The 26,818-nt window shown below is 36.3% G+C and overlaps 1 protein-coding gene across 5 annotated transcripts in view; it reads left to right on the top strand.

Moving 5' to 3' along the window:
- Nucleotides 1-26,818, top strand: part of PCDH9 (protocadherin 9) — a 797,306-nt gene that overhangs the window by 489,844 nt on the left and 280,644 nt on the right. For 3 of the 5 annotated variants that reach the window (XM_040991311.1, XM_040991312.1, XM_040991313.1), the window contains one exon: nt 26,475-26,550. In XM_040991311.1, coding sequence (XP_040847245.1) covers nt 26,475-26,550 — 76 coding nt within the window. Of the gene's footprint in view, nt 1-26,348; nt 26,551-26,818 lie in introns of all 5 variants that reach the window. The other 2 variants (XM_040991309.1, XM_040991310.1) reach the window with 1 other exon arrangement.

Genomic DNA, 26,818 nt, shown 5'->3' on the forward strand with positions numbered 1-26,818 from the left:
CCTATATTTTAAATTACCTCTGGCATTTTCTATAAAATGGGGTCACCTTACAGAATGCTGGCAAAATAGTTTTATGCGGCTGCTTCAAGAGCATCCAAAGATAGAAAATCGTAGAACATCAGTAGCCAGTTGGAGGAATCTAAGCATTAGGAGAGTATGGGAGTTGGTGCCAGCTGGAACTGCGACCAGACGTCCAGCAGAATTCCATCTGGACTGGGCATCAGAACCTCCTTGGCTGCCTATGCACCATTGCACACTTTCTGGCTTCCACCTACTCCACTTCTCTGGCTGTCACCTGTCTGCTCAGACAAGAAGCCTGTTTCATGTTTGTCCTGCTCTGTTTTTCAGCTCTGACTTCTGAATGCGCCCCCGTTGCCATGACTACAAACTCTTGGTTTTAACTCAGTCTGGCTTTGGGTCACAGCATGTGCACTCACACACAGCCAGGTGCTTACTTAACTTTGGACTCATTTGCACTGTATGGTACACTTGTTTTAGGCACATAATTCAACCATAACCTTCCTTAGTTCCACCCTTTGGAATCTGAGGTCTTGGTCCAACATCTCAAAAATGGAGAAAATTTCAGCTTTGATTATTTTATGCTATTTGGGTCATGTCCGTGTCCCTGTTTAGCCGATGGCTTCAGAACAGCATTTCATTACTCATCCTGAATGGGGAATACCTCTCTATCCTAATCTAATCTCTCCTGAAGCCAAAAGTAAATCAATACTGACAGCATGCATTTAATCTTCCATGAATGGTGCAAGTCCTAGTTTAGGGAAATGTATGCATGTACATTTAATTTTTAATTCTATTGAGCAATTTACAATAGAAAAAAATGCAGGAGATTGTTCTGTACAGAGGAGAACCACATAAATAGTATTCAGATATTCCAAGTATCCCAGAGATGTATCTGTTATGAAAATGGAGTTTAGTGAAAGAAATAAAACATTGCTGGAATTGACCACATCTTAAGCTCAAGTCCTAGCTTTGTTTCTGTTTCCAAGCCCCTGCTAATGTGGACCAGTGAGGTGGTAGAAATCATTGTTCAAGTAGTTGAGTCCCTGCCATTTATTGGAAAGACCCACATTAAGTGCACCTGGGTTTCACCTGGCACCAGGAAATGGGAAATTATTTCTCTCTCTCTCTCTCTCTCTCTCTCTCTCTCTCTCTCTCTCTCTCCCCTTTCAAATGAATGAACATTTAAAACATAGCTACAAAATACAGTGAAGTGAATCTGTAAATGGCAAAAAGGGTAGAAATAGTGAAAATAAGAAACTATTCTTCCTAGTGGTTGAACTAGGTTTGGACCACAATGAACTAGCAAGATTTCGGGAGCCTAATTATAACTAGACGATTCAGAAAAGAGTAAGGGGAAAAGCATAGGATTGCTACAAATGGGAGTATCATCAGGAAAGTAGTTAGCTTTCTGTTTTGGCAAGTGGACATAGCTGGTAGAAGGACATCAAGAGGACTTCAAAGATCGCTGTTGGGCTGGGTTTTCCTCAAAGATTGTGAGAATAGGGTAACAGTAAGAATTGGTAAGACTGATGTTTTATTTTGCTTTACTTTATTTTCACCTGTTCCTTGGAAAAATTAGTGTTATACTACAACTAGAGAGACTGAGAGAATGGTAGTAGTTACAGAATAACTTCATAATACTGCAGATAAAAGATGGAAAGCACCTCTATAAACAGAAAACTAAGACATTGGGAGAGCATACATACTAGAAAGTAGACTCATAGGAAGCTGAAATTTTGATAACATACCTGCTCTCAAAGCATAGTGCTTAACACATGTTTAATATAGATGGTATAGATCACATGTCAAGGGCTAGGTAAGTCACATTTCTCTTCTTAGAAAATGCATTTGAATATTGAGTTATTTTTCAAGTCTCATAAACGCAGTTCAGAGTCATGTCATCTAGGGCAGTGATTTCCTAAATGATGTCTCAAAGTCTCTTCAACGCTCATCCAAATTCAGTAGTATCAGACTCTTCAATTTAAACAAAAACAAGTAGGTATAGGGAAAGGAACCTGAAAATTGTTGATTATAGGGAATAAAATGTCCATGTTCAAACTCCAGGTTTTCTAAAATTCGAATCAAACTATTTTCAGTACTATCTTGACCTGATGACATCACTATAAGTTTTTAGTAGTGATCCAATAAAATGAATGTCTTATCTTTCCTTATCTCAACGCAGATAAAATTATACAGATTGTAAATGTCATAATTATGTCTGCAACACTATGAGTTATTCAAAGCAGAGTTTCAACAGAATAAATCTTGAAGATTATTGGAAACATTTCTCTCAAGTTTTAGTGGAAATTACGATTGGACAGTTAGTACAGAGGTACAACATATTTTCTGTGTGGCTATGGGGTTAGTGAAGTGATTCCACAGCAGTCCAGCTGGATGGTTTCAGTGTGTCCTGCTAGCAGAATTACAGTTGAAAGTCTGTGGTTCTTTTTTTATCTTGCTCCAAGCTCCACAGTGCTTAGCCAAGCAAGAAGCTCCAATTGCCTCCAAAGATGACTCTTCACTCGAATGAGCACTGTGGGGTGTACAGTAAGACACGAGTCTGGCCTTGTGTACGAAGCTTGAACATATGCCTTTGCTTTAGATCAGGCACAGTCTAAAATGGATTCTGTGGAATCTTTAGGCTTATGCACATTCCTAATTCACAATGGGAAATGGTGAATTCTAGAGAAAAACAGAGTGAACTTTGTATTTGCAAAAGACTTGAGGTACAAGCATGTAAGCATCGAAGGATAAGCTTATGTTATCATCTGGCTTTGTGTCAACAGATATAATAGTAATTTACAGGTCTGTGAAACCAAGGTATAGGCAAATAAAAGCATACAGATTTCACCTATTTTTTGAAACAAAAATAGTATTTTAAAAGGAAAGGCACTGAATCGTTTTAGTAAAGATACTTGAATAATTATAATAACTTAGATCTTTATTTCTCAAAATGTTTGTCACTGACTACCAAAGATGATAATATATGTCCTATTCCTTAAGGCCTTTTTAGACAATGCTAATTCAGAAACATTTTTCTTTTACACTGTCAGCTTTTGCCCATATTGTTTTCCCCTGGCATCGAGAGTTTGGAAATACTCCTTCTGTCTTTCAGAGTTAAAGAAAAATAACAACAGTTAAAAGGATTTTTTAAATTCCATTTTTCTATTTTTTTGGCTTTGTATAAATATATACTTTCATTTTAAATATCCAAGACATCTATATCCTAGGTAACAGGCAAGAAATGTGCCAAAATTTTTGTGAAAAATCTTAAGGTCGTCTGATTAGGTACTGCAACCTAGTTCAGAAGAGGGAAGTTTACATACAATTTTATTTACTATTCTTCACAAACTGTAGACAAGAGTGTTAAAATTGCATGTGTCCTGTAGCATATTCACAACAGCCAAGATACAAATTCAACCAATATGTCCCACATCACAGGAATGAGCAAAGAAAGTATGTTACAAATACAGAAATGAATACTTTTCATCAATGAAAAAGAAGAAAATTCTGACATTTGTTGAAAAATTGCTTGTACTGGATCACATTGTTAAGTAGAATAGACCAGACATAAAAAAAAAACAAATATTGCTTGTTCTTCCTCTATGCAGAAGCTACAAAAAAAAAATGTCAACACAGTCCTTTGTAATTTTTCTAATTCTCACAAAACAGGCTAGATTTCAAAACTGAAATGAGTGAGTCTTACCTCTTTTGCATCTGCTTCTTGCTCATAAGTGGTTTAGAAAGGGGCAAGGACAGGCCAGAACCCTGTGCAGATTCTTCCACTCACCCAGTGACCCTTCAGCTGCGCATTTGTCATTTCACGTTTATTTCCTCGCAGGCACTGAACATCACTGCATGCCATGCATTCTCAGTCTTCATACAGAATTCTGAATATACAATAACTTGGACTTTTGATGTGAATCAGGATGTTAGGTTGTTTGATATTTAAGTCTGATTTTTTTATTTCTGCAATAATTCATTCCTTTAGTTTGCTTCTTGCTTTTGTTGTTCACTTGGTATTTTCTCTCAAACGTGGCAGCAATATTGATATAATCAACATCACTGACGTTTTGTTATAGCCATTGAACAATCCCCCGATACTCATACACACATACACATGGCAACAATATTTATTCATATTATAGCACAGATTTGTATGTAAAAGTGATCCTGGGGAAGTTTATTACTTGATTGACAAATTACAGCCTGGAGAGAACATGTGATGATTAAAATAAAGGAATATGGTATTATAACTCCAAAACAGGGGCCAGCCTGATGACGTTGCAAAATAATCCTCCGCCTGTAGTGCTGGAAAACCAAACAAGAGCTGATTCATATTCCAGTTGCCCCACTTCTAAGCAAGATCCTTGGGCCCTTGTACCTACATGGGAAACCCAGAGGACATTCATGGCTCCTAATTATGAATCAGCTCAATTCTGACCATTGCAAGCCATTGCAGAATGAAGCAGCAGATGAAAGTCCTCTCTCTCTGCTACTCTATCTCCAAAAGTGTGTCTTTCAGATAATTAAAAAAAAAACCCAAAACTATATAAACAAACATAAATCTACCAGAAAATGTAGTTGTTCAAAGTCTACTTTTTCTTTTAGATTAGTAAGATATGTGGGAACTTATCTTCCAGTGTCAGATCCCATATCTGTATAGTATTCTAACAAATACATATTATGATAACCCAAATTGTGTATGTCTGTGAATAAAACCATAAATTTTATTAATTATTTTTTTCATCTGAAACAGCAGAAATTTTTGGTTTAGGTTTGGTTCAGCCATGATTCCATGTCCTACTCCTGATAAAAAGGGCAAACCTTAGGGCACCTCTCAGTGGTGAAGCAGTTTTGATTATTAAATCATCCTGAAGTCACATATTCAAAATAAACTATTATGCAGCAAACAATATTGGTACCCCAGGCAGAGTTTGCTTTGGAAGCTTGTGAATGGAATGGAAGCTTTGAGGAAGAGCTTCGTAAGGGGTAATGAGAAATGTCACCTAAATTTAGTTTCTGGAAGTTAAGATCAAAGTCAAGGACAGTTATCCTCCTGGCAGTGGGACATGCATCAAATTGTTGAGTTTTAGAGTTATTTCAGTTCTGCAGTTCAAATACAGAGAAGTTCTCAGTTAAGTTACTTCAAGAAACAGGATTCTTCACCTTGACCTTCTTAATTGATAAAGAAGCATAATGTGTCACAAAAATAACGTGTCACCATGTCTCAAGATTGTAATCCTTAAACGGCAAAAAAGGGTTGGGGGTAACCTAAAGATTGCTACATAGAATTGGTGATTTGTTATGCTATTTGCAAATGTCAAATTGCTAAATTTTGTTACTTTATTGATATCTTCATTTTAAAAGTTAATTTTGTATTATATTCTTAGTAATTATGTTTGAGGTATCAGTAATTTATAATGGACATTTATTTTTATTTTGAGTAATACTTTTGCAATATCTAGTCTCAAAATAATCATAAAATTAATATTGTAAAATCTTAAAACTACTGCTTTATTTAGAAACGGAAGGAATGTAATATAATAAATACATAAGAACTATATAGTAAACACCAGAAAACTGTTTCCTAGTTCTTTTTGTGCTGCTAGAACAGATTCTTTGTAATTAGATAATGTGTTGAGACCAGAAATTAATTTTAATAGTTCTGAAAGCTAAGAAATGTGAGACGGAACGACTTCCATCTGGCAAGTATGTTCTTGCTGTGCCATCCCATGGTGAAAGTTGGAAGGACAAGAGAATGAAAGAGCAGGGCAAGGAGAGGGACAGGCAAGGACAAAGAATGAGAAATGCAACAGCCCAGGACCCTGTGAATATCTGAGTAATCCTGGTTAGGAATAGAGCCCTCATGACCCAACACCTCCCAATAGGCTCCATCTCCCAATACTCTTGTGGTAGGGGATTAACTTTCCAATGTGTATTGGGTAGTAAGAATTACCCCACATTGGACCAGCACTGTGGCAGAGAGAATTAAGTCACAGCTTGAGATGCTGGCATCCCTTATGGACACACGTTTGAATCCCACTTGTTCAGTTTCAGATCCAGTTCCCTGATAAGGCACTTGGAAAGCTGAAGAAGATGTTTCAAGTGCCTGGACCCAGAACTCAAATGAGACCCAAGTCAAGTTCCGTATTATTTGCTCCAGGATGGGACAGCCATGGCCGTATCACCTTTGGAGAAATTAATCAGATAATTGAAGCTTTTCTATCACCTTCCTACCTCCCTCCATCTCTCTGCCCTACCCAAATAAATAAATGAGTAAATCTTTTTTTAAAAATCACCTGAAAACAATTTTGTTTTGACTTTGGATTCGGAGAGATTTTATTTGGTGTTTCAAGTCAGGGAGTGGATCAGACATTATAATCAATTGGCTAAGTCCAAAATCGGCATCTGATGTGATTTAAACTGTATAAATACTGACTAAAACCCAATGACACCTTTTCTTGCCTATTTTCAGATTTTCTTCTCTAAATTTAACTTTATGACTCAGAAAATGGAATGGCTAATTAAAAGAACAATGAGGGAAATAATCTCAAGTTAGAAAAGAATGAAAAACATATAGATTTCATCTGTCTGCTCCACAAGGGCAGCTCCTGAGTGTGAAGGTCAATGAGAGTTGATGCGGAGGCATTTGGAAGAAATAAATGGTCTCACGTTTGTCCTAGCAGGATGGGAGATTTCTCCTCCTTCACTATTTTTTCCATGTGCCAAGGTTTAATAAGCTGTAATTCCCCTGAGAAGATGATGTTGTCATAAAATCTTCTACTCGCAAAAAGACCTGGAGAGAGAGAGAGGAAGACTGATTTAAGTATTCACCAGGTTCCAAACTATAGGAAACATTTAACCATTCATCAGGCGTTAGGTGATGTAATCTGAAACCCCCCACAATTATGAACTTGTTTCATTATCAGGCAAAGCAATGATACCTTAAAAAAAGTCGCCGTCTCCTATGCAGTTACTTGATGCAGTCTACTGTTTTGCCATGTGTCTATTCTGCACTCAATATAAACCAGCTGACTTAACGTTTTGACAAAGGTTACAGTATGTTTTATTATGATTCAGTGGAGGTAGAAATTCAGTGATGAATAGAAAATAAAGAGAAAAATGGGATTAGGGTAGGGCATATGGTGTGCAGAAATGATAATAAAGTGGAATTTTCACAGCCTTTCAGGGTCTCTTGTGTGGCACAGAGGGTTAAGCTGCCACCTCAGGCAGCAGACATCCCGTAAGGAGTGTCAGTGCAAGTCCCAATTGCTCCACTTCAGATCCACCTCCCTACTTAATGTGCTTTGGATAGCAAAAAATGCTCTGAGTACCTGGGTCCCTGCTGCCTATGGTGGTGACCTGGAGGGAGAGCTATACTTCTGTCATGGCTCGGTCCAACCCTGGCTGTTGCAAAGCATCTTACAGGAAACTTGTAGTGGAAGACAACAGCAAATGAAAGTCTGCCAAACAATAGGCAAACAACTTTCTTCTGCTGCGTCTGCCAACCATGGGGATATGCAGAACCCTAAATAGGGGAATAAACCACTTTATATCATTTCTGGAAGTAGATATCCAAAAATGTATTTACTGTAGGTATTTTTCCGTGAGTCACTCATACTTGAAACAGCAATCCTCTGCAAAGATGACTAATGCAGACAGACTTAATGCAGTTGTTTGAGTCTGATGAGTCAGATGTTGTTTCACCTCTCTTTGAATGACGGTCACATGCAAAAAGTACACCTTGGAGACGTACATTCTGTCTTCGGTCAATACTTATTAAGTACTCTTTCAATGCTGGGGATGTATTTTACAGTAAAGCAAACAGGACACTGTCTATACACTATCAACAAACTAAGGTAGTAGTACTTCATTTATCATTCCATTGATCATTTCTGATAAACATTTTACTGTTTGGTAGATACATTTACTCAAATGCATTCCACAGAGGGTGGTACGAAGGGAGAGGAATGGAGAAAGACAGAGAGGGAGAGGGAAATGATTCATTCCCCAAAATGGCCAAGAAAGCTTGGAACTGTGTCTTGGTCAGTCACCATACGTGAGTGGCAGGGTCCCTAACATCTGGACCATTATTGCTATTACTCCCCAGGGCATCAACAATGAGCTGAAGTGCAGCAACTGGGACTTCAACCTAGGCTCTTATGGGGTGCTGGCATTACAGCCAGAGGGTTAGCATTCTACACCACAATGCCAGCTCCACATCTATCTATCACATTTTAACCACTTTCCTAACTAATGCTGATGATTAGAATATTTCTCACTGTTGCTGTGGTGGTGGCAGTTGTTGTCTTTGCTATTATTACATCTGGAATTGGAGAGAATCAATGCAAATAACAGCTTAGGGATTTGACTTGGCCATGATATGCAACATGACCTCTGGTAAATTGGTAACTGCACGTACTGTACTACTTTTACCCTATTTCTGTCTTGGCAAAAAAGAGGATGCAGATACTTACATGAGAATTTGATGAATATAATTTTAAATATAAATCTCCAAATGCAGTGATTCGATAACTATCGTCACTGTTAATTCCAATCTTCCTTTCCGATAGCAACACAGTGTTTCAACAGATTGGAGAAGCAATAAAATAGAAAATACAAAATACAATATACCATTAGGTATTTATAATACTATTAAGAAAGAAATTCTAATAATTCAATTGCAGCACTGTATACTATTGGCATATTATTAATAGGACACATCCCGAGTGTATGTATGTACATTTTCTAAGAAAATCTCATAAATAAAAAAATGGATATTGAGGTCATTAGAATGTTTTTGGTGTTTAAAATGTGAATGTAGCCCATTTTAATGATATAAAAATAACATTAAAAAGCTTAATATGTATTCATATATTCATGTAAGGATTGAGGAAGGACAAAGGCAGAAAAATAAAGAAACCAATAAATGATCATGACCATCCATTAACCTAAGAATTGCTTATTCTATGGTTTAGGCAATGATATGGAAAAATGGATAAATAACCATTAAAGCTAGAAGAACGTCATAAACTAACATCAATGAGTTTTTATATCCACCTGAGAAATTATGAAAGAAGTAGCCACCAATTGAATATCTCAACTAAGGATGTTATTGTATTAATTGTTTTATAAATGAGCCTAGTATTATTTCTAAATAGAAGAATTTATATTGAATGTGAAAATTTTAAATTGAATTTACAGAATGTGCTTTTCTGCAAATAAATACAACTTTAAACAAGATTAGGACATTCAAACCATGCAAGACAAAAATATAATAACACAACAAGAGGAAGATTTTTCTAATATATGACTTTGCTGTAGCGGCTTTGAATTATTAAACATTGGGCTTAAAGTAAACATGATAAACCTGTGATGCTGTTTTGCAGTAATATCTTGCACTTAACAACAAGAAGTTTGGAATGTCTTTCCTTGATACGTTGGTATGACAAACTACAATGACATCAATTTCCATGAGTTATTGGAATGTGATTCACACACACTTCAATCAGATCTATTGGATTCTACAGACTACTTTAGTACTGGGTGTCAAATTGAAGCAAAATGCTATATAGAGTATAAAATATGTTTAAATTTGTATTTGGAACCAGAAATAACATAGATTTGGCAAAGGTGCTTATGACATAATTTAGGCCACCAGGGGGGATGTTTGTCTGCCAGTCTCTTTGTTCTTTACTTGGCATCCTTCCTGAAATTCTTGAGATTATAGCAATGTGATAGTCCCATGTGATTAAGCAACTTTATGTTCAGGTGGCCAGATGCCAGGTGCTTTCCTTGCGTTTCTAATAGTCCTTCACCTTAGAAACAACAGATGCTCTGGTGACTCAGCAAGAACTGTTTACATTAGGAGAAGCTAAGGGACAGTTCTCTGGAAAAGAAGCTGAGGCATCCATGGCGCTTTTGGAACCAGAGTAGAAGCTCTTGTAATCGGCTATAACACTTGAGAGTCATTGATTTCTATATAACATAGTCTGGGCTCTGAGACATCCTAATGAATTCTAATATAGATTGCCTTGTGGCTCAGGCCAACAGGGGTAATTAAAATGCACATAAGGCTTTCCTTGAGAAAGCTCATTTATGTTGTTTGCTCTGTCTTGTCCTCTTGGTCTGACTTGCTCCGACTTGCTCCTCTAAGGAGAGCCAGTTCTGCTTTAGACTACAGATGTTCAAGTGCTCTTATTTCTGTTGATTTAAGGAAGCAACAGCAACTGTGTTGGAATGTACCAGGTAAATAGCCAGATTTGTCATTTGGATTCATCTTTTTAAGTTAAAAAAAAAAAAAGAAAAAAGGATATCCACAGTGGAAGCACCATGGCTACTTTTAGAAGTTCAATTTGTAAACTAATGTATATTCCTGCACTTGTGATTGTGTAAAGATTCCTCTGCTGCTTGTCCGAATGCTGCCGAGTGTGGAACAGCTCTACAGTAGCATTCACCTTTGGAAGTGACCTTGTCAAGGTGCTCCAGAACAGGGGATTTTAAGCTCTCCTGCCTCATGCTCTTTGGAAAGGTGTGTCTCTTTAAATATGTGTAACATAACTGGAAGGAATCACTTTTCCATCAGAAGAAGGACATTTATTAAAGATAGAAAAAGAGTATATATATCAATAGCTTCTGGAAGGAAAAAAAAAACTTATTTTCCTTTTTGGAGAGAACAAAGTACCTAACCGAATTTACTTTTCAAAGAATAACCTGAATGTAACAAAGAGGGAACTTTTCTAATTAAACTGCAGTTCCAGAACTCTTGGATAATGTCTTAACTCTACTGAATATGGAAATTGTAAGCCTTCTGTGTTAATTAACTCAATTCAGTAACACCAGGATGGACAGGCTCCTTGCTGCTAAGCTCCGATTTTAAGCTTTGAAAGCAGTAGGTCAGTGGGGCTTCCACCACTGTGCTGGTGTGCACAACTGACTTTGTTCAATAACAGACCCAGCCAAGTAAAAGGACTGCTGACAAGCATTTTGCTTTGATTCCCACCCCTATTTCCTTTAAAATCATTCATTTGTTTTGCCAACATGCCTGCTTTCCTCGCACACCTGCTTGCTTCCTTAGACAGTGTTAGTTCTCTCAGAATCAATTGCGAGCAGCTTGCAAGAAAATGCCTGATTAAAAAGTTAGCAGACCTTGAGTGCAATTACTTCAGCTCTATAGCACTCAGGCATTAAACCCAGTGTTAATTGTTTCCCATTTTTGTAACGATCCTTATAATAGGATAAAAACAGAAGAGATCATTTCTTATAGTTAAAACGGCAGAAAATAAAGACATTCACTCTAATTAATCATTGTAATATGAAATTAAACACAATTGGAAGTAAATATACTTCAGGATTTTTTTTATTCCAGCAAAAATAATCATTCCTTATCTCAATGTGTGCCTTCAAACTCTAATTGCATTTATGCACCTAAAGAAGGTTTGTGTAAAATATACCTTTAAAAATAAGAAATTTAATTATTTCTGAACATCTTCGCCTTGAGCTTATTCATGCATTGCAACTTTTAAATCACATATAAAGTAAATATTTTTAAAGGATTGACATTCAACAAAAGAAAGTACAGGAGGAAGATTAGGAAGCATTCTAATCAAAATTATCTTATTCACTATTTAATTGCATGAAAAATTTAAGCATAGAAATTTTAAATAATTCCAAGACCTTTGAGGTGTTTTTCCCCATGTACGAATAAAGAAATATCCATGTCACTTGCACCCTTTCTAATTCCTATTCTATATGGCTATTTTTTTTTGCCTTATTTTTTACCTGTGATCCACAAACTGAAATTCATTATTCTGCTACTGGTCCTCATTGGACTTAAATGATAGTTTTCATTGTTGAAATTCATAATCTGATTCTGAATTCTGCTTTACAATGAATGTTATCTGTAGTGAAACCCTTGTAGTTCCCAAAGAAGATATTGTAGGAAGGAATGCGACTAGTTGAAGACCTTCAGAATAACTCTTGGAGAAATCCTTCGAGACAATCAGTGCTTCCATAGAACTCCTTTTTGTTTTATTTCTACATGTTACCTTTAATTATTAAAAATGAATGACAAGTATATCCGCTTACCTTTTTTCACCATCTGTTAACTCAGATAATTTTTCAGCACTATTTATGAACAGAAAAGTTTTTGAATAGTATATTTAGAAGAGAAGTAAATCAAGTTAGTTCTTTCATTCCGATGCATTAAAGAAAAGGAAGCATTCCCACTATGTTGCTTGGTTTAGGTTTTCAATATATCTTTTTAAGAGCCATGATATGCTCAGCATTAAAAAAAAAAGCTGGATATATCAAGTCAAATTAGATATTTTCTCTAAGTGAGGAATTTTTCTTCCATGGTTGGTCAGAATTTCTTTTATCTATGATTTTTGCATTAATTCTGGAAATATACGCTACAAATAGCATCTATCTTGATAAATTCTAAAAAGAAACACTGGAGAGTGTGTTGACTTGTCAATATTAAGCACCCAGATTTATTGGGACATAGTAATTAAACCCTGAGACACTAACCTTCCCTACATCCATGTTTATGTGTTGAGGTGGATGTGGCAAAAATAGAGACCTTTGGCAATGTGGGCAGTGTGCTACGTTGGTAGCTAGAATCTTTAAGTTTAGACTTATTTGGGTGACACAGTGTTTGAGTTTCATAGAAAAATGAATGAAACCAGCGTGGACAAGAGATTGAATTTAGAAACTAAGAATTTCATATTTTTATAGAATCAGAAAGCAGCAGGTTTATGATGTGTAGCCTCCCAGGGTATACAACCTGCGTGATGGGCCAATCTCTATTGGAAGATTTCTCTGAGTAGGTTATATCCTTCAACTGTTTACTTCCCTCACATCCTGGATTCTCCCTTAACAATTTCAGTCACATTTGTAATTGCTTATTCCAGTGATTTACACTTGCTAGATTGTCAGGCTGATGAGTAGAGAGGTTGTACCATTCTTAATCATCCCAGTCCCCTCAGTATCTAACACAGTCTTATACAGAATGTATGTTACCAACAATGCGTGATGAATAACTAGATATTGAACTCTAGGGGCTCACTGACTCCCTAAGCTCTTCTCCCTAAGCATATGTTCTCCACATTTACAAATTAAGATATACTGTCATTTTTTTATAATATCTCAGTCGAGATTACCTGAGTATAAAATGATAGTCCCATAAGATTATAATGGGAGTTGAAAAATGCTTATCATCTAGAGAATGCGCAGAGAAAAAGAGGCAAAAGAAAAGGGGAGGGGACACAAGAGACAATAAAGAAAACCTACATGAAATTCCACAGTAAAGGTTTAACAAAAGCTTTTGCAGATCCAAAATATTCATTAAAAAGCTTGGAACCATTAATCTACATTTTAAAAATGCTTTCATTTATAAAGAGGAAAGTTGAAGGTGCACTGTTGTTTACAAGCAAATTTATGATGATTTAATAAAATTGAACATGCACATATTTCTGAAAAAGGAAGCCTAAGGCTGTTGGGAAGAAGACATTATAGTCAAAGGAGGTTATAAAATTCCACCAAAGGCTTTTTAGTGGACAAAATTTTTAAAGTAGAAAACAAATGTATAGACAGAGAATGAAAATAGAAGAAAGAACTTTGGAGGGTGTCCAATTACAATGTTTACATTTTAAGGTATGTAGTATTTACAGAAAAGTCTGAAAGTTCAATGATTTTTAGAGGATATTAAGCAAAGAAAACTTACTCTAAACCCATTACATAGGAAGGGATTTTTGTTTTGTTTTGTTTTGTTAGAAATATAGTGTAGCCTCAGTGTAAAATGTTTATAAAGAACATGGTAGTGCCTAGCAGTCTCCACCTTTCACTCACTGACATCCGACTTTTACTCATGGGAGGTGCCCCATATTTGCTTGCTAAGTTTAATATTTACACGTTAACTAGTTTGGACGTACTTTGTAAGTATTTTTTTCTACAACTAGATGTTCAGAAATGTATCCTTGTGTTGCAGTTGTCCAAAATAGTCGGTACAGTCACATACTAATTGAACAGATTTATAGCCAAGTAGCATTGCAATACAGTAGCTATCCCTTCTAGTTTTGCATGAGTCCGATCGGATGTTTCCTTTACAACAAAGCCATGTAAAAGACTCATTCTGCAGAAATATCTCCATCCTCAGACAACACATCACTGCATACCTTTAAACCTCCCATCATTGCATACATTCTTCATACTTTATCAATTTCTGTTGTTATACTTACAAAAATAGCCATATAGTTAAAATGCATAATTTAGATAGCTTCTCTTTTATCCCCCCCCCCCCGGTTTTTCTAGTATCTAAGTAGCTAGCATTTAGTTTTGTAGATGGTAATGCAATTTGCACATAGAATATGCTAAAAGCCGTTTTTAACCTACATTACTAAATGAATTTAAATCTCAGCTTGTTCCTTTTCAATTCCTTCTTTTACCGGAAACACTGTGATTTGTGTTTGTTTCTAAGAAGCTTGTACTATAAACATTAGGAAAGGCCATGCTTGTGGAAGGTGGTTGTAAGCGTATTTGCTTGCATTGAAATGCCCTGTTCCATAAAGTTCCTGGTCTTTAACATTGGTTAGCTGGCTGTGTGATCAGTTTTCATCCAAACTGGAAGTCTGAAGAAAGTCTAGATTGTTCCTATCTAAAAAGGAGAGTGATAAACCCACATGTCTGAACTGCATTGTTGGTGAGCTTTATCAGTCTTTGAGACCTTCGATAAAATATGTTTTCAGACATCAAGTTGTATGATCTGGTCTAAAAAATGATCATTCCTTAACTCCAAGGTGCTGCTATCTATTTTCTTGTATTTGCTAGACTGGAACTTAGACAAGATGAAAATTATTTGCTGATGTGTTGTGAATTTCATTTCAGTTCATCATAAGGGAACTGTCTGAAAATGGCTTTTTAAATATCAAGATTGGTTTAAATCTTTATAAATTAGAATGAAAATACCTTCTCTGTGGAGAAACTTAAGTTCATACAGTTTCAAAAGTGTTGCAAGACAACATAGAATGTTTTAGACAATAAGACACATATTTATCCACTCACACATGAAATATATACAGAGCTATTTAAGTATAAAATCTTCACTTGTGGTTTGGAATGACCCTACCAGAACCACGCGTAAGAATGATGACACCTAGTTATGTCACACACACACACACACACACACACACACTCAACATAACAATGAAAATATCTTAAATTCCTAGAGCAAGCTATGAATCTTACACTTGATAAGGCATCATTTCAATTTAAGTCATTTGGCACTATGTTGAGTCATAAAGTCATGTTTGAGGAAATGTCATTTGTTAGTATCGGAAGTTAATTACATGTTATTTTAGGCTCTTGCAGGTCCTCTTTCATTATTAAGCCTGCCTATTCCTCCCCAGTTAATCTCTCTTTCAGTTGACTTTACTTTTAGTGCAGAACTGCTTTACCAAAAGGTGTGCATATTGTTCATTTAGTCAAGAGTATTTTCATGCACCTGCTTTAGAATAATGTCCGTTAAGGATAACCGCTTTCATTCATCTGCTATCACCTTACCTCTGATACACTACTACCAATGCATTTTTACTAATTAAAGTCTGTAGTTTATACTGATATTAGATTTTTGTATTCAGTCTTCTTAGAACCAATATAAAAAAAAAAAAACTTTCCTCTAAGTATTTAGCTACGCTTTCCCTGTGTTTAAGTACACATGCTGACACAATTTTTGACCACAATAATTTCACTGAATGAAGGATTACACCTTAGGTATGTTTCTATCATTTTAAAAGTAAGTAAACATGGGATATTGCGTTTTTGATATCTAAAACGCTAACTATACATTTTAGAAAATAAAATATATAAACATGTTTTATAAATTATGGACTGCATTATTGTTCATATGCTTTTATTACATAGAATATGTTTTACCATAAGTAAGCTTCCTCATTGTGAGAAACTTTGTACTTCTTTCGTTTTAAAAATCACCTCTCTATTTCTGCCCTAGCCAAACATTAGAACATATTTCTCTATACACCAATGCCACCAAGCTAGAGTCAAGTGGACTTACTGATGTTTATTTTCTTATCTTAAACAAAAATAGTTAGGATTTTGGGATCTTTACCTTCAGGTTGCTGAGTCTACACTTAACATACTATTTGAGAGTGTCACCTCCTCTAAAGTAACTGTACTTCTTTGAGTTCAACTTATTATTTTATAGACGCTACCAGAATTTGCAGAGGCTTTTGACAACCTGAAGTTCTTGATGTCTGTTTGAGTTTTATATTTGTATTCAGGGAAAACAAATCACCTGAGTGAACAAATAGCTGAAATTGGTGGCTCAGGAATGTTTTCAAAGAAAAGACTGGAGAACCATACTGCAAGTAACGATTATCACTGAGCTGGATGAGTGTTATTTTTGTCTCGGCTATCAGGCTCAAAATCACAGCAGTGATGCTCTGCAACTCTAAGTTGATATTTGTTGAAATCAAATCCAACTACTTAATTCAGAACAAAGATTTCTCCACCCATGAGAAAACAAATATAAAATTGTACTCATGTGTATTCTGACTGGGCCAGTGTCCCTGTTTTCTTAAGGTTATAAGGACTCTTATTCTTGTATAGGAATGTGTGTAATGACATATTTTTCAAAACAAGAAGGGCTTAACACAAGTTCTCTTTCACCTTGTGAGTATATTATTGTGTAACACTATGCTGATTAGTACGTAATAATAGTCTCAAAAATTTAGATATTTTAATAACCAAATAATGCCATCCAACATAAGCATTAAAAAAAACTGTTTTAGGATATTTTTCTCAGAATTCAGTATTTTAAAGCCTGTTATGTAGTGTATTGCTATTCATTTCGTTTTCTCATACCATACTGATTTCACTTTTACTAAATTTATGACCCAAAGAATATTTCTGCACATAGCTAAGAATAAAGTCAAGACTGATCTTTATTTAAGGAAAAGAAATTATTCGTTTTGATGAGTGCTGTCTTTCAAATTTATCCTCACCCATTGCTATATTTAGTATTGTCATTTCTAAAAATATTTGGATCTCCTAGTCTGCAATGGTCAGAAAATGTGCTGAATATAGTATATTATATTACTTTTTAATCTCTCATTATCAGTTCATTACTGAACATGTATTGTAACTATTTTTAAAACCTGTCATAAAAGCCAGAATTAGCAACTTGAAACAGCAAAATTACATCATGTAGGCTCTCAAAAACCTTTAAAACCATGAATTCTACAACCTTTTCAATTAAAGTGGCACTTAGAGTATATAAACTCGATTCTTTGAACACAGATGTACTACGCAAGTTTTTATTTAATTTTTTCCACATGACAATTGAACTCTGTGTGATAGAGTATAATCAATGAAATGTCATTCATAAATAAGAGATATGTGACATTAAATATAGCCATGAGAAGTCTGTCATCAGGTAGAGAATTCAACAAACAGCAAGTACAAAGAAAATCCACTCTTCCTCAACTGTACGTACACACTTTGTAAATAATAATCCAAACTCAAAACATCAGTTTTGCTCAGGTAATAACTCTGTATAGTAGTTATTACAGATCAGAGAAATCATATGATATGTGTCTTTTTGTTACTAATTTCGCTAAGGTTAATGGCTTCCAGTTGCATCCATTTTGTTTCAAAGACAGGATTTTGTTCTCCTTGTTGTGGCTGGGTACTGTTCCATAGTGTATACATACCACATTATCCCTATCCGTTTATCTGTTGATGGGTATAGGAATTGATTTTGCTGCTGTGAATTGACTCCCTGGTTAATCATTGTCCTTATTTGTTTAGCAAAGCGGAAGAAACATGTAAAGCTTACTTGAGTATGTGTGTGTGTGTGTTTAAATTCTTTGGAGTCATGGACTGATGTTAATTATAAAATAAAAGTTGGACTGCTTCCTAAAAGTTAATACTAACTTAAGTATTACCGTCTATGTAATATCTTACATTTATGGTAATTATTAACCTGGGGTGCACTAGAAAGATTTCTACTGTCTCCTTTGTTAATTCTGCTAAATGGAGCTGAGTTAAACACTAGGTATTCAATCACATGCCATTTTGGTTGTCAATATTGTCACAGCTAACACATATTTTATAGTGATATTCTGTTCATCCCATGAAAAGTCCCTTTTTCTAACACCACGCATTATTTAAATACTTCTTTATATTTGTTTTGTAAGAATAATAACTTAGTGAAATGTCTAATTACATTTCTACAATTCTCATGCATGCTGACTTCATAAATGTGATAAAGCTAACACAGTGCATCACATGGATTTGTTTGTACTAGAAAATCTAAAGGGGAGGACTCTCTGAATTGTTTCTTTCATATTTCTGAACAATAACTTACAGATGCAAAATTCTTTCTTCACATTCAGGAACAGCTGCTCTTATTTAATGTAGTCATTTTACATTTTGTATGCTCAGATAAAGTCCTGCTTTCCTACTGGGCAACATTTCACTGTGAGAAATAGGTTAAGGACATTTCTGATAGCAGGATCTAAAGAATATAAAAACCAAAATAACCAACAATCTGGACAATTTTTAATCCTCTTTACTCATCCTGATCCCAGAGGAGCCCTAAGGGTATAATAATGTTCCCAATCCAAAGAGGGAATGTGATTCAAAAATCTTTTACTCACAAAAGGGAAAAAGTAAAATGAGAGAGAGAGAGAGGAGTATAGATTCTTGTTTCATGTTTGTTTGAGGCATTTACATTGAAGCACAAGGCTTCAACCAACAGAAAAATATTACTAAAGTTTCTCTCATTCCTTAAAGTACAAATTATTTGTCTTTATATGAACAAAAATGCTGCCTAACTTTCAGACAATATTGAATTGAAAAGAAACAAATGTATTAATCATGAGCATATATTCTCCCTTATATGAGGTTCTAAGAGGTGTTTGTTGCCATTAAAAAGCCTCAAAAATATGTCTTGGGGAATGCTTTGTGGTGCCATGGCTAGCTCCACTGTTGGAGTATCAGCATCACGTGCGGAAGCCAGTGGAGTTGGACTACTCGACTTGAGGTCCAGCTCCCAGTTAATGCACCTAGATCAAATGGGTCCCTGGCAAACATAGGAGCCCAAGTTGGGATTCCAATTCCAGCTTTTGCTTGAAATAGTCCCTTGAATAGTGAACCAGTGGATGGTCACTCTGCCTTTCAGATTCATGCATGCATATGTAATCTCAATTCGTGGACTTTATTTCACGTTACAATTTTTATACAATAAACAGGCTATGTTTAAGTCAATGTTGCTTCTGTATATATTAAAATAATTCTACTAAGCAAAACATGTGGGTGTGCAGTAATTTATAACCAAAGGTGACAGCTCTATTTTCAAATATAGCAGTATTGCCATAGCATGTAACAAATTTGTTAACAAAGAAGGAAGGCCACTCTTGATGAACTTATCTCCTTTCGCCGTATAATGCTACTTAATTTTAAATGGCCAGTTAGGATCTGCACCTTAATCCTTCTTCATGAATTACAAATAAAACTAGGAATCAAAAGAAAAATCATCTGCCAGCTATAGGTAACTGCCTGGGTTGCCTCATTCCCAGGCAAGTGTTACACTGTTGGGGAAAAAAGTAGCCAATAGCTGGTGGGTATTCTTAACTTGTTTAAAGCCAAATTCATGTTAACTATATCAGTATGCCCTTATAATTTATTATTTATTATTATTGCTTTTTAAAGTGAGGTGGGGAAATTGTGGGACACCAGGCCAGGATATGCCACCCCAGCCCAAAGGCGGGGTAGAGAGCTGAAAATTCCCTAAGGAAGTGGACCTGGGATATATTGAAGTGGAAGCAGCTGAGATCATGTTTGACAAGGGAGAAGTGGCTTCTGTGGTCTTCCCTGGACCTGGCCACTGAGGCAGAATGGTTTCCAAGGCATCCACCCACCTGGGAGACTTTGGACAAAATATTATCTCCTGCTGGTGGACAAAATGATGAAGCAGGAGGACATACCCATCTAGGCTTGGCAACTGTCTGTGTCAGTATAAGGGGTGGCCGCATCAAGCTGGCCTCGGCTGCAGAAACCACCAAAATCTAGGGGGACAGGTTCTGTAGGGGACTTGTGGGTCTTTGTGGAACTGTCGCACTCATTCACTGTGCACGGGGAGCTTGGGGTGGGGACAGGCTGAACCAGGCTGCACAACAGAAATCATGGTGAGAGCTGGGGCTCAGAAGTGGTTGGGATAGCTCAGACTGCAGCACCTGCAGGTACCTGCAAAGTCCAGGAGTGATGGCAAACCATGCCAGGTAGACCCACGGCACCAACCAGCACACTTGCTAACTGGATCTGGGAAAAGGCATTGTAAGAGAACTTAAGGAAATCCTCTGCTAGACTGTAGCTTGCACAGGGGAGCAGAGTAGCTGGGGATGGGCCTGCTGGAGGTTATTTGGGCTTAGTCGTGTCCATGAAGACCACGCCTATGGCAATCTTGGCTGGAGTAGGCCACAGGACCCCAAAGTTCATGTAAAAATAGGGAGGAGTCAGAAGTGATCAGGCAGGTGCATCCACTGCTATTTGCATTGTAGGGTGCACGTGAAACTGACCCTATACTGGCTGACGCACATAAGATTCTTGTATGATGTCACATTAGGCTAGGTTTCTTGGGAGATTCCCCCAGTAGACCACTGTTTGCAAACTCCAATGACAGGGAAAAAGCATACAACATGTGTGGTTCAAGCTTAGTGCGCAAGTGCCAGGCCTGGGAGTCCTCAATTGCTGATGCTTGCCCAGACACACATGGGTGGTAGGGGCCACGACAGCCAGCTCTTCTATGCCATCAGAGGATGTCGAGGGCCTCGTTGGAGGAGGGAAAGCAGAATGGACTGGACCGCACTCCTGGCTTTGCAAAAAGTGTCTGGGCCTAAGGATGCACTACAGTGGACTTAGTCAGCAAATAGACCTTGGAAAGATTGTTTTAACTTGGTGCAATGAATCCAATGACATCTCAGAACTACCAGAACCATTCAATTACACCCTTGGAACATTCTTCCCCAAGTTGGGGTCTTTAAGATATCATTTCAAAACTATTGCCTATTCCCTGCTACTGATGTATTTCGACCACAAGGAGTGACCCACACCATTTCCCACACTGTAGCCACAGGAGTAAAATCATTGAACCATTTATTCCCCCCACAGTCCTCCACACCTCAATCCTCCGCAACCTAACTGGAGTCACACATGGGTGTCCATTACTCACAGCTAAGTAAATGATATTATTTTTTTTAATTTTAAAAAATATTTTAAAATAAAATTATTTTAAAATTATGGTCATCTTTACATTAATCATTTGTGAAGAGTTAAGTTATTATACATGTTGCAGAAAAACAGACACTCTTTCGTTGTCACTCCAAGTATTGTGACATGCAAATACCGAAGGAGAAAAGGAAACCCCTCACAGGCAATGGAATGATTAGTTTCTTCATTCTGCTAGTTCTAAAAGAGTTCAAAATCTTCTAAAATGTTACAGTTAACAAGAAGAAACAAAATTTGCCAAAAGAAAGAACTTAAAAGGAAGTACAATGGTGTTTCTCCCCTACTCTGTTCCCTTTAAATTTCTAAATCAATTCTGGTTAATTCAGTTTTATTCACCAAATACTTATTATCACCTCATAAAATATCAAGTTTATAAGCTCTCAAAAACTTGCCATTTTAGATATCATCTAACTTTTTTTTGAGCTTGTTCACTTTTTTGTTTTAGGTGAAAAAGTGCTCAAGGACATGCAACAGATAACAGTTTCTGTGGAGTCAATGATAACCTGTTTCACCATTCTCTTATCCCTCTTATTTATTTATTTTTACTTTACAAATTGGTAGTGAATTTCAATTGATGGCTGCCAGCATCCCCCTAGAATGTTTTGACATAAATTCAGAATACACTCCTCCTCCTTTGTTTTTTTTTTTCCTCCCTAGGTTATTTCTGATTAATACAGTGAAGGTCCCAGATTCAAGCAGTGACCTTGCCTAAGTCTGCATAGCTTGCAAGAATTAAAAGCGAATCACTTTCTAAAAAGGTGACACAGCTGCTGGCTGCGCATCCTCAAATCTGATCATGAACAATTTAATGAACTCTAAATTTTTAGAATCTGATCTCATTTAGGAATTTGTTAGTTGTCTATCTTTTCACCATCACTTTTTTTTTTTTGTAGCTAGAATGATGGCTACCATGCAGATGGTCCTCTGTAATTATTTGTTATAAGAAAGGATGGATAAGCAATGCCAGTGGCTTTGTATCAGAAATGAGATGTGAGTTTTCGTTTGGTTTCCTGTTGCAACCCTTGCAGACAAGTCACTACCTTATTTCTTCATTTGAGAAAACCACATAAAAGATTAAAGCAAATATTAAATGCTTGAATGATTTCCACCTTTAAAAAAAATGAGACAGAAGGGCCCGGCACAATAGCATTAGTGGTTAAAGACCTCACCTTGCATGCCCGGGATCTCATATGGGTGTTGGTGGTTCTAAGCCTAGTGGCCAAGCTTCCCATTCAGCTCCCTGCCTGTGGCCTGGGAAAGCAGTGGAGAATGACCCAAAGCCTTGGGGCCCTGCACCTGTGTGGGAGACCTGGAATAGCTCCTGGCTCCTGACTTCGGATTGACTGAGCTCCAGCCGTTTTGGTCACTTGGGGAGTGAATCATCGGACGGAAGATCTTCCTCACTGTCTCTCCTCCTCTCTGTATGACCGCCTTTCCAATAAAAATAAAATAAATCTTTTAAAAAATGAGACAGAAATTCTACGTTGGTAGAACCATTTTAACACAATTATTTCCCATTCACAGCATATGACATTAGTAAGCTTCCTAGTCATGAATAATGAAGTCATTCATTCTAAAAGAAGTAGGTGCTCACCGTATTTAATTTATCTTCACTAGAAAAGCCCTTTATAAATTGGTTTATCAGAACTATTCCTTATTCTTTATAATGGGTACACTTTTACTTATAGTCACTAATAATTTCCCCAAACATTTTGTGTTAACATTACTTTCTCTGAAGTTGACTAGGCAATTTTTCAGAGCAACAGAAAATGTGGCCATTACAAGACACCTGTTTGTGGATTTGCGTCCTTCCTCCCCACAGCCTGCTCAAAGTCAGTCTGAGGTTTCCTCTACTGTGAATCAGTGGAAGGAAAGTGTGCACCATGCGTTGGTTCTGGAGGACTGACGCAGGCCACTTTCATGGATTTTGTTTAGCATTGCATTAGATACATGCTCTAAAGAGGTCAAGAGTTGTTTCTGCCTCCATATATGCTAAGGCTCTGGGATGATTTCCTTTGATATTTTGTAAGAGATAAAAAAGAAAATAATGCAAATAAGGAAAAATAAAATCATATATTTTAGGCTGAGATGAAGCAACACTAACTGTGGATTTGGAAGGGTTTTTTTTTTTCCTACTTGGGTTTGCTGACCTTCGTGTATTTGGCTCCCTCTTTTTATTCTCAATGGTTGGGGAGTCCTCTTTTACAATTTCATTGAATACTCCCTGCAATCCTGTCTCTCTTTCCATGCCTTCAGGAATTCCTAAAGTTCTGATATCCAATTTTTTGATGGTGTTATTTATTTCTTGGATAGATTTCTTACTTTTATTTGGGTTCAATTCCATATATTTAATCAATTGTGTGTTTGCAAATTGGTTGTTTTCCAATACTGGTATTATTTCCTCTGCAACCATTCTGCTTTTAAGTATTTCTATTGTGTTCTTTGGTTCAAGTATTTCACTTTGGTCCTGTTTTGTAGATTCTATTTCTGTGATGATATATTCTTTAAATTAATTGAGTTCTTGTTACTGCTTCTCATGATCTCTGAAGAGTTTTAAGATTTTTTTTAAATTCCCTGTCTGGGATCACCTCAATATCTTCATCTTGAAACTCTAAGATTGATATGGTCTTTGGTTTGCTTTTGAGGGAAGTGTCAGTATCTTCTTGTATGTTGTTTCCTGTTTGTCCCTTGCCTCTCCCCTTGGCCTTTTGAATCTGTGGGCTTTTTAATTCCTTTTGTTAATGCGCCTGCCCTTATTGAACTTCAGCCATGTCCTGATATACTCCCTTTGCATAAATGGGGATCTGCCCATGGTAGTATTTTTGTGAGAACTGCCAGATTTGGCATAACTGATATTTCTTTTTTTTTAATTTTTTTATTTCATGATATAATTTCATAGCAATGGTGATTTTCCCCTCCCTTCTTCTCCATTCCCCCTCCCCCATTGTTTCCCACCATGTTATTACAATAATATAATCCTTCAGCAATACTCACAGCTCCACCATCCTATTAATGTGTATCATGACATTGTACAACTGGTATTTCTTATCTGACATTTCTTAGAAGAAAAAGTATGATAGCTAAGACAACCTTGATGATGTTACAAAAGTATTGCAAATGCATTTGTTTTGTTGTTGTTGTTACCTTCTGTTTGTGAAACAAAAACCCTTAATGGCTTATGAGACTGCCAGAATACTGTATGAAGACTGCTGTCATCTATTCTATTGCCTATTTCTTATGTGTTCTTTTTTACTTATCTTATGGTTAAGAGAAATTAACTCCAGAGATAGCCCTAGCGATACTTAAAATATATGGATATTTTAATAGAGTCACTTTCAAATCCATAATAAATAAGCATATGTAATGGACAGACTATCCATTGTCCTTACAACTTCTATCATAAAAGATTTCTGAGAGGTTAAGCGTGTATTGAGTCCAAACTGAAAGGTATTATGCTACTAGCTTTTCCATGCAGGGTTAATCTGTGTTACAGAGAAAGCACTACTTTCTAAGTAAAAGAAGATAAATACACCTCAGACAGTAATATTTAACTTTGGCCTGTCTTTCCTACAACACTCACCTAGGCACATTTTAAAACCTTTGAAAGGGAACAAAGATTATGAGATGGTAGCGCATGAAGGTGAAATGTGCTACCATCGGCACAATTAGTACCATTTACGATTATAGTTTATGTGATGTTGGCATCAGTTCATTAAAAATGTACCGAACTATCAACTCATTTCACACAGGTCATTGAACAGCAATAAAGTGGCATCAGCTCGTCACCATTATGACTCTGAGCTAGATTTGAACCAGTGACTCAGAGAAAATAGGTTCTGTTCTATTGTCAGTCTGTAAAAAGGCATTCGCTGTGCTGCAGGATAGCTATCTTGAGTCTTTTGCTTCTACCTCATTCTCTCTACTTTGAAATGTATGCAATTTATGCTGTCTCCTAAAAAAAAAGCTCACATATTAGAAGGTGATTAGATTTTATGTTAAGTACTTGCACCTTGGATTTAAATATTTGTAGTTTTTCCTTTTGGGCAAAAATAATCATGTAATATGATATTGAAAGGTCTTTTGGATATTGGAGCAGTTTCAAATATATTAATCATTTGGCATGAACTTACTATTTTCATATTGATCCCAAAGTCCTAAATTTCCACCCAGAAAGCTGCAAATATTCTCTCACTTCCTGTATTACAGGAATTGAAAGAACATTTATCAAAGAACTCAGCAAAATTCTGTCCTGAATTCATTTTTATTTTCCTAAACATTAAAATTAAGTGAAAAACATGAATATACTATGGATGCACTCACTTCTAGGAGTAAAAAATACTGATGGCAAAATATTTTCCAAATATTGTTTGGCTGCGAGACTTTATATTCTAAATCTTGAAAAATATTATCGATTTTCTATAAATAAAAACATGTTTACTGTTTTTTTCTGACTATTTATTTGCAAATATCAATCTTATCTGTGAATAAATGCTTAATATAATAATTTAGTTCATTTTTCAGTACTGTTCTAAACATCAAAACATAAAGATGACTTTTAAACTAGTAGACAACAATGTTGATAATGTATTTCTTTGTATCAATAATAGTAAAAACACAAAGTAAACGCAGTGGCTGTTACTCATAAGAAATGGGATGTTATACATACACATATATATATTCAGATATATGAAAGATACTTATTTGCAAATTTCTTGTTTTTTAGAAGTTTTCTCATTTTTTGGCAAGTTTAAATGCTATTTTGCCTTCCGTGTTGCACTTTCTGAAAGGCTTTGAATGCATGTTATTTTCTTGAATTATACGATATTACAATTACTTTTGGGCACTTTGTTAGTAGATTATTACATAGTAAATGGGCATAATAAATAGTCTTAGTTGGGGCCTGGTTTGAAGTACTGTGCTGTTGCCTCATTGTCATTTGTTAAGAGTGTTGATGTTGTGCTCCGCCTCACCTGTTCCTCCAGGAGGAGTGTTAATCACGTGTCCTGTGGTCTTCTTTGTAGTCGCAGCGCCGTGTTACCTTTCACCTCCCCGATGGCTCCCAAGAAAGCTGCAGTGACAGTGGTCTAGGCGACCATGAGCCAGTGGGTAGTGGAACCCTGATCTCACACCCTCTTCCTCTGGTTCAGCCACAGGACGAATTCTACGACCAGGCCTCTCCGGACAAGAGGACCGAAGCAGATGGCAACTCTGACCCCAACTCTGGTAAGTCCATTTTCAAACTTACTGGAATTGCTGTTGTTTCCTTGTGCACTTGATGATAAACGCAAATCCCAGGGTACAGTAAAATATTTGAGTTCTTCTTGTTGTTTGTCTTTATTGGTTTGTTGTTGTTATTCTCTTTGATGTGTATCTAGTAAAATATAGCTAATGTATATATTTTTTAAATCGTATGGCGCTTTTTGTTTTATGGATTATTTAAAAAGAAAAAAATCGCTACAGCATTGCAAAGCGTGATATTTCAATGTCAATG

The sequence above is a fragment of the Ochotona curzoniae genome, unplaced genomic scaffold, assembly GCF_017591425.1.
Source record: "Ochotona curzoniae isolate NIBS_2020 unplaced genomic scaffold, NIBS_Ocur_1.0 contig_64, whole genome shotgun sequence".
In the NCBI taxonomy this organism is placed as follows: domain Eukaryota; kingdom Metazoa; phylum Chordata; class Mammalia; order Lagomorpha; family Ochotonidae; genus Ochotona; species Ochotona curzoniae.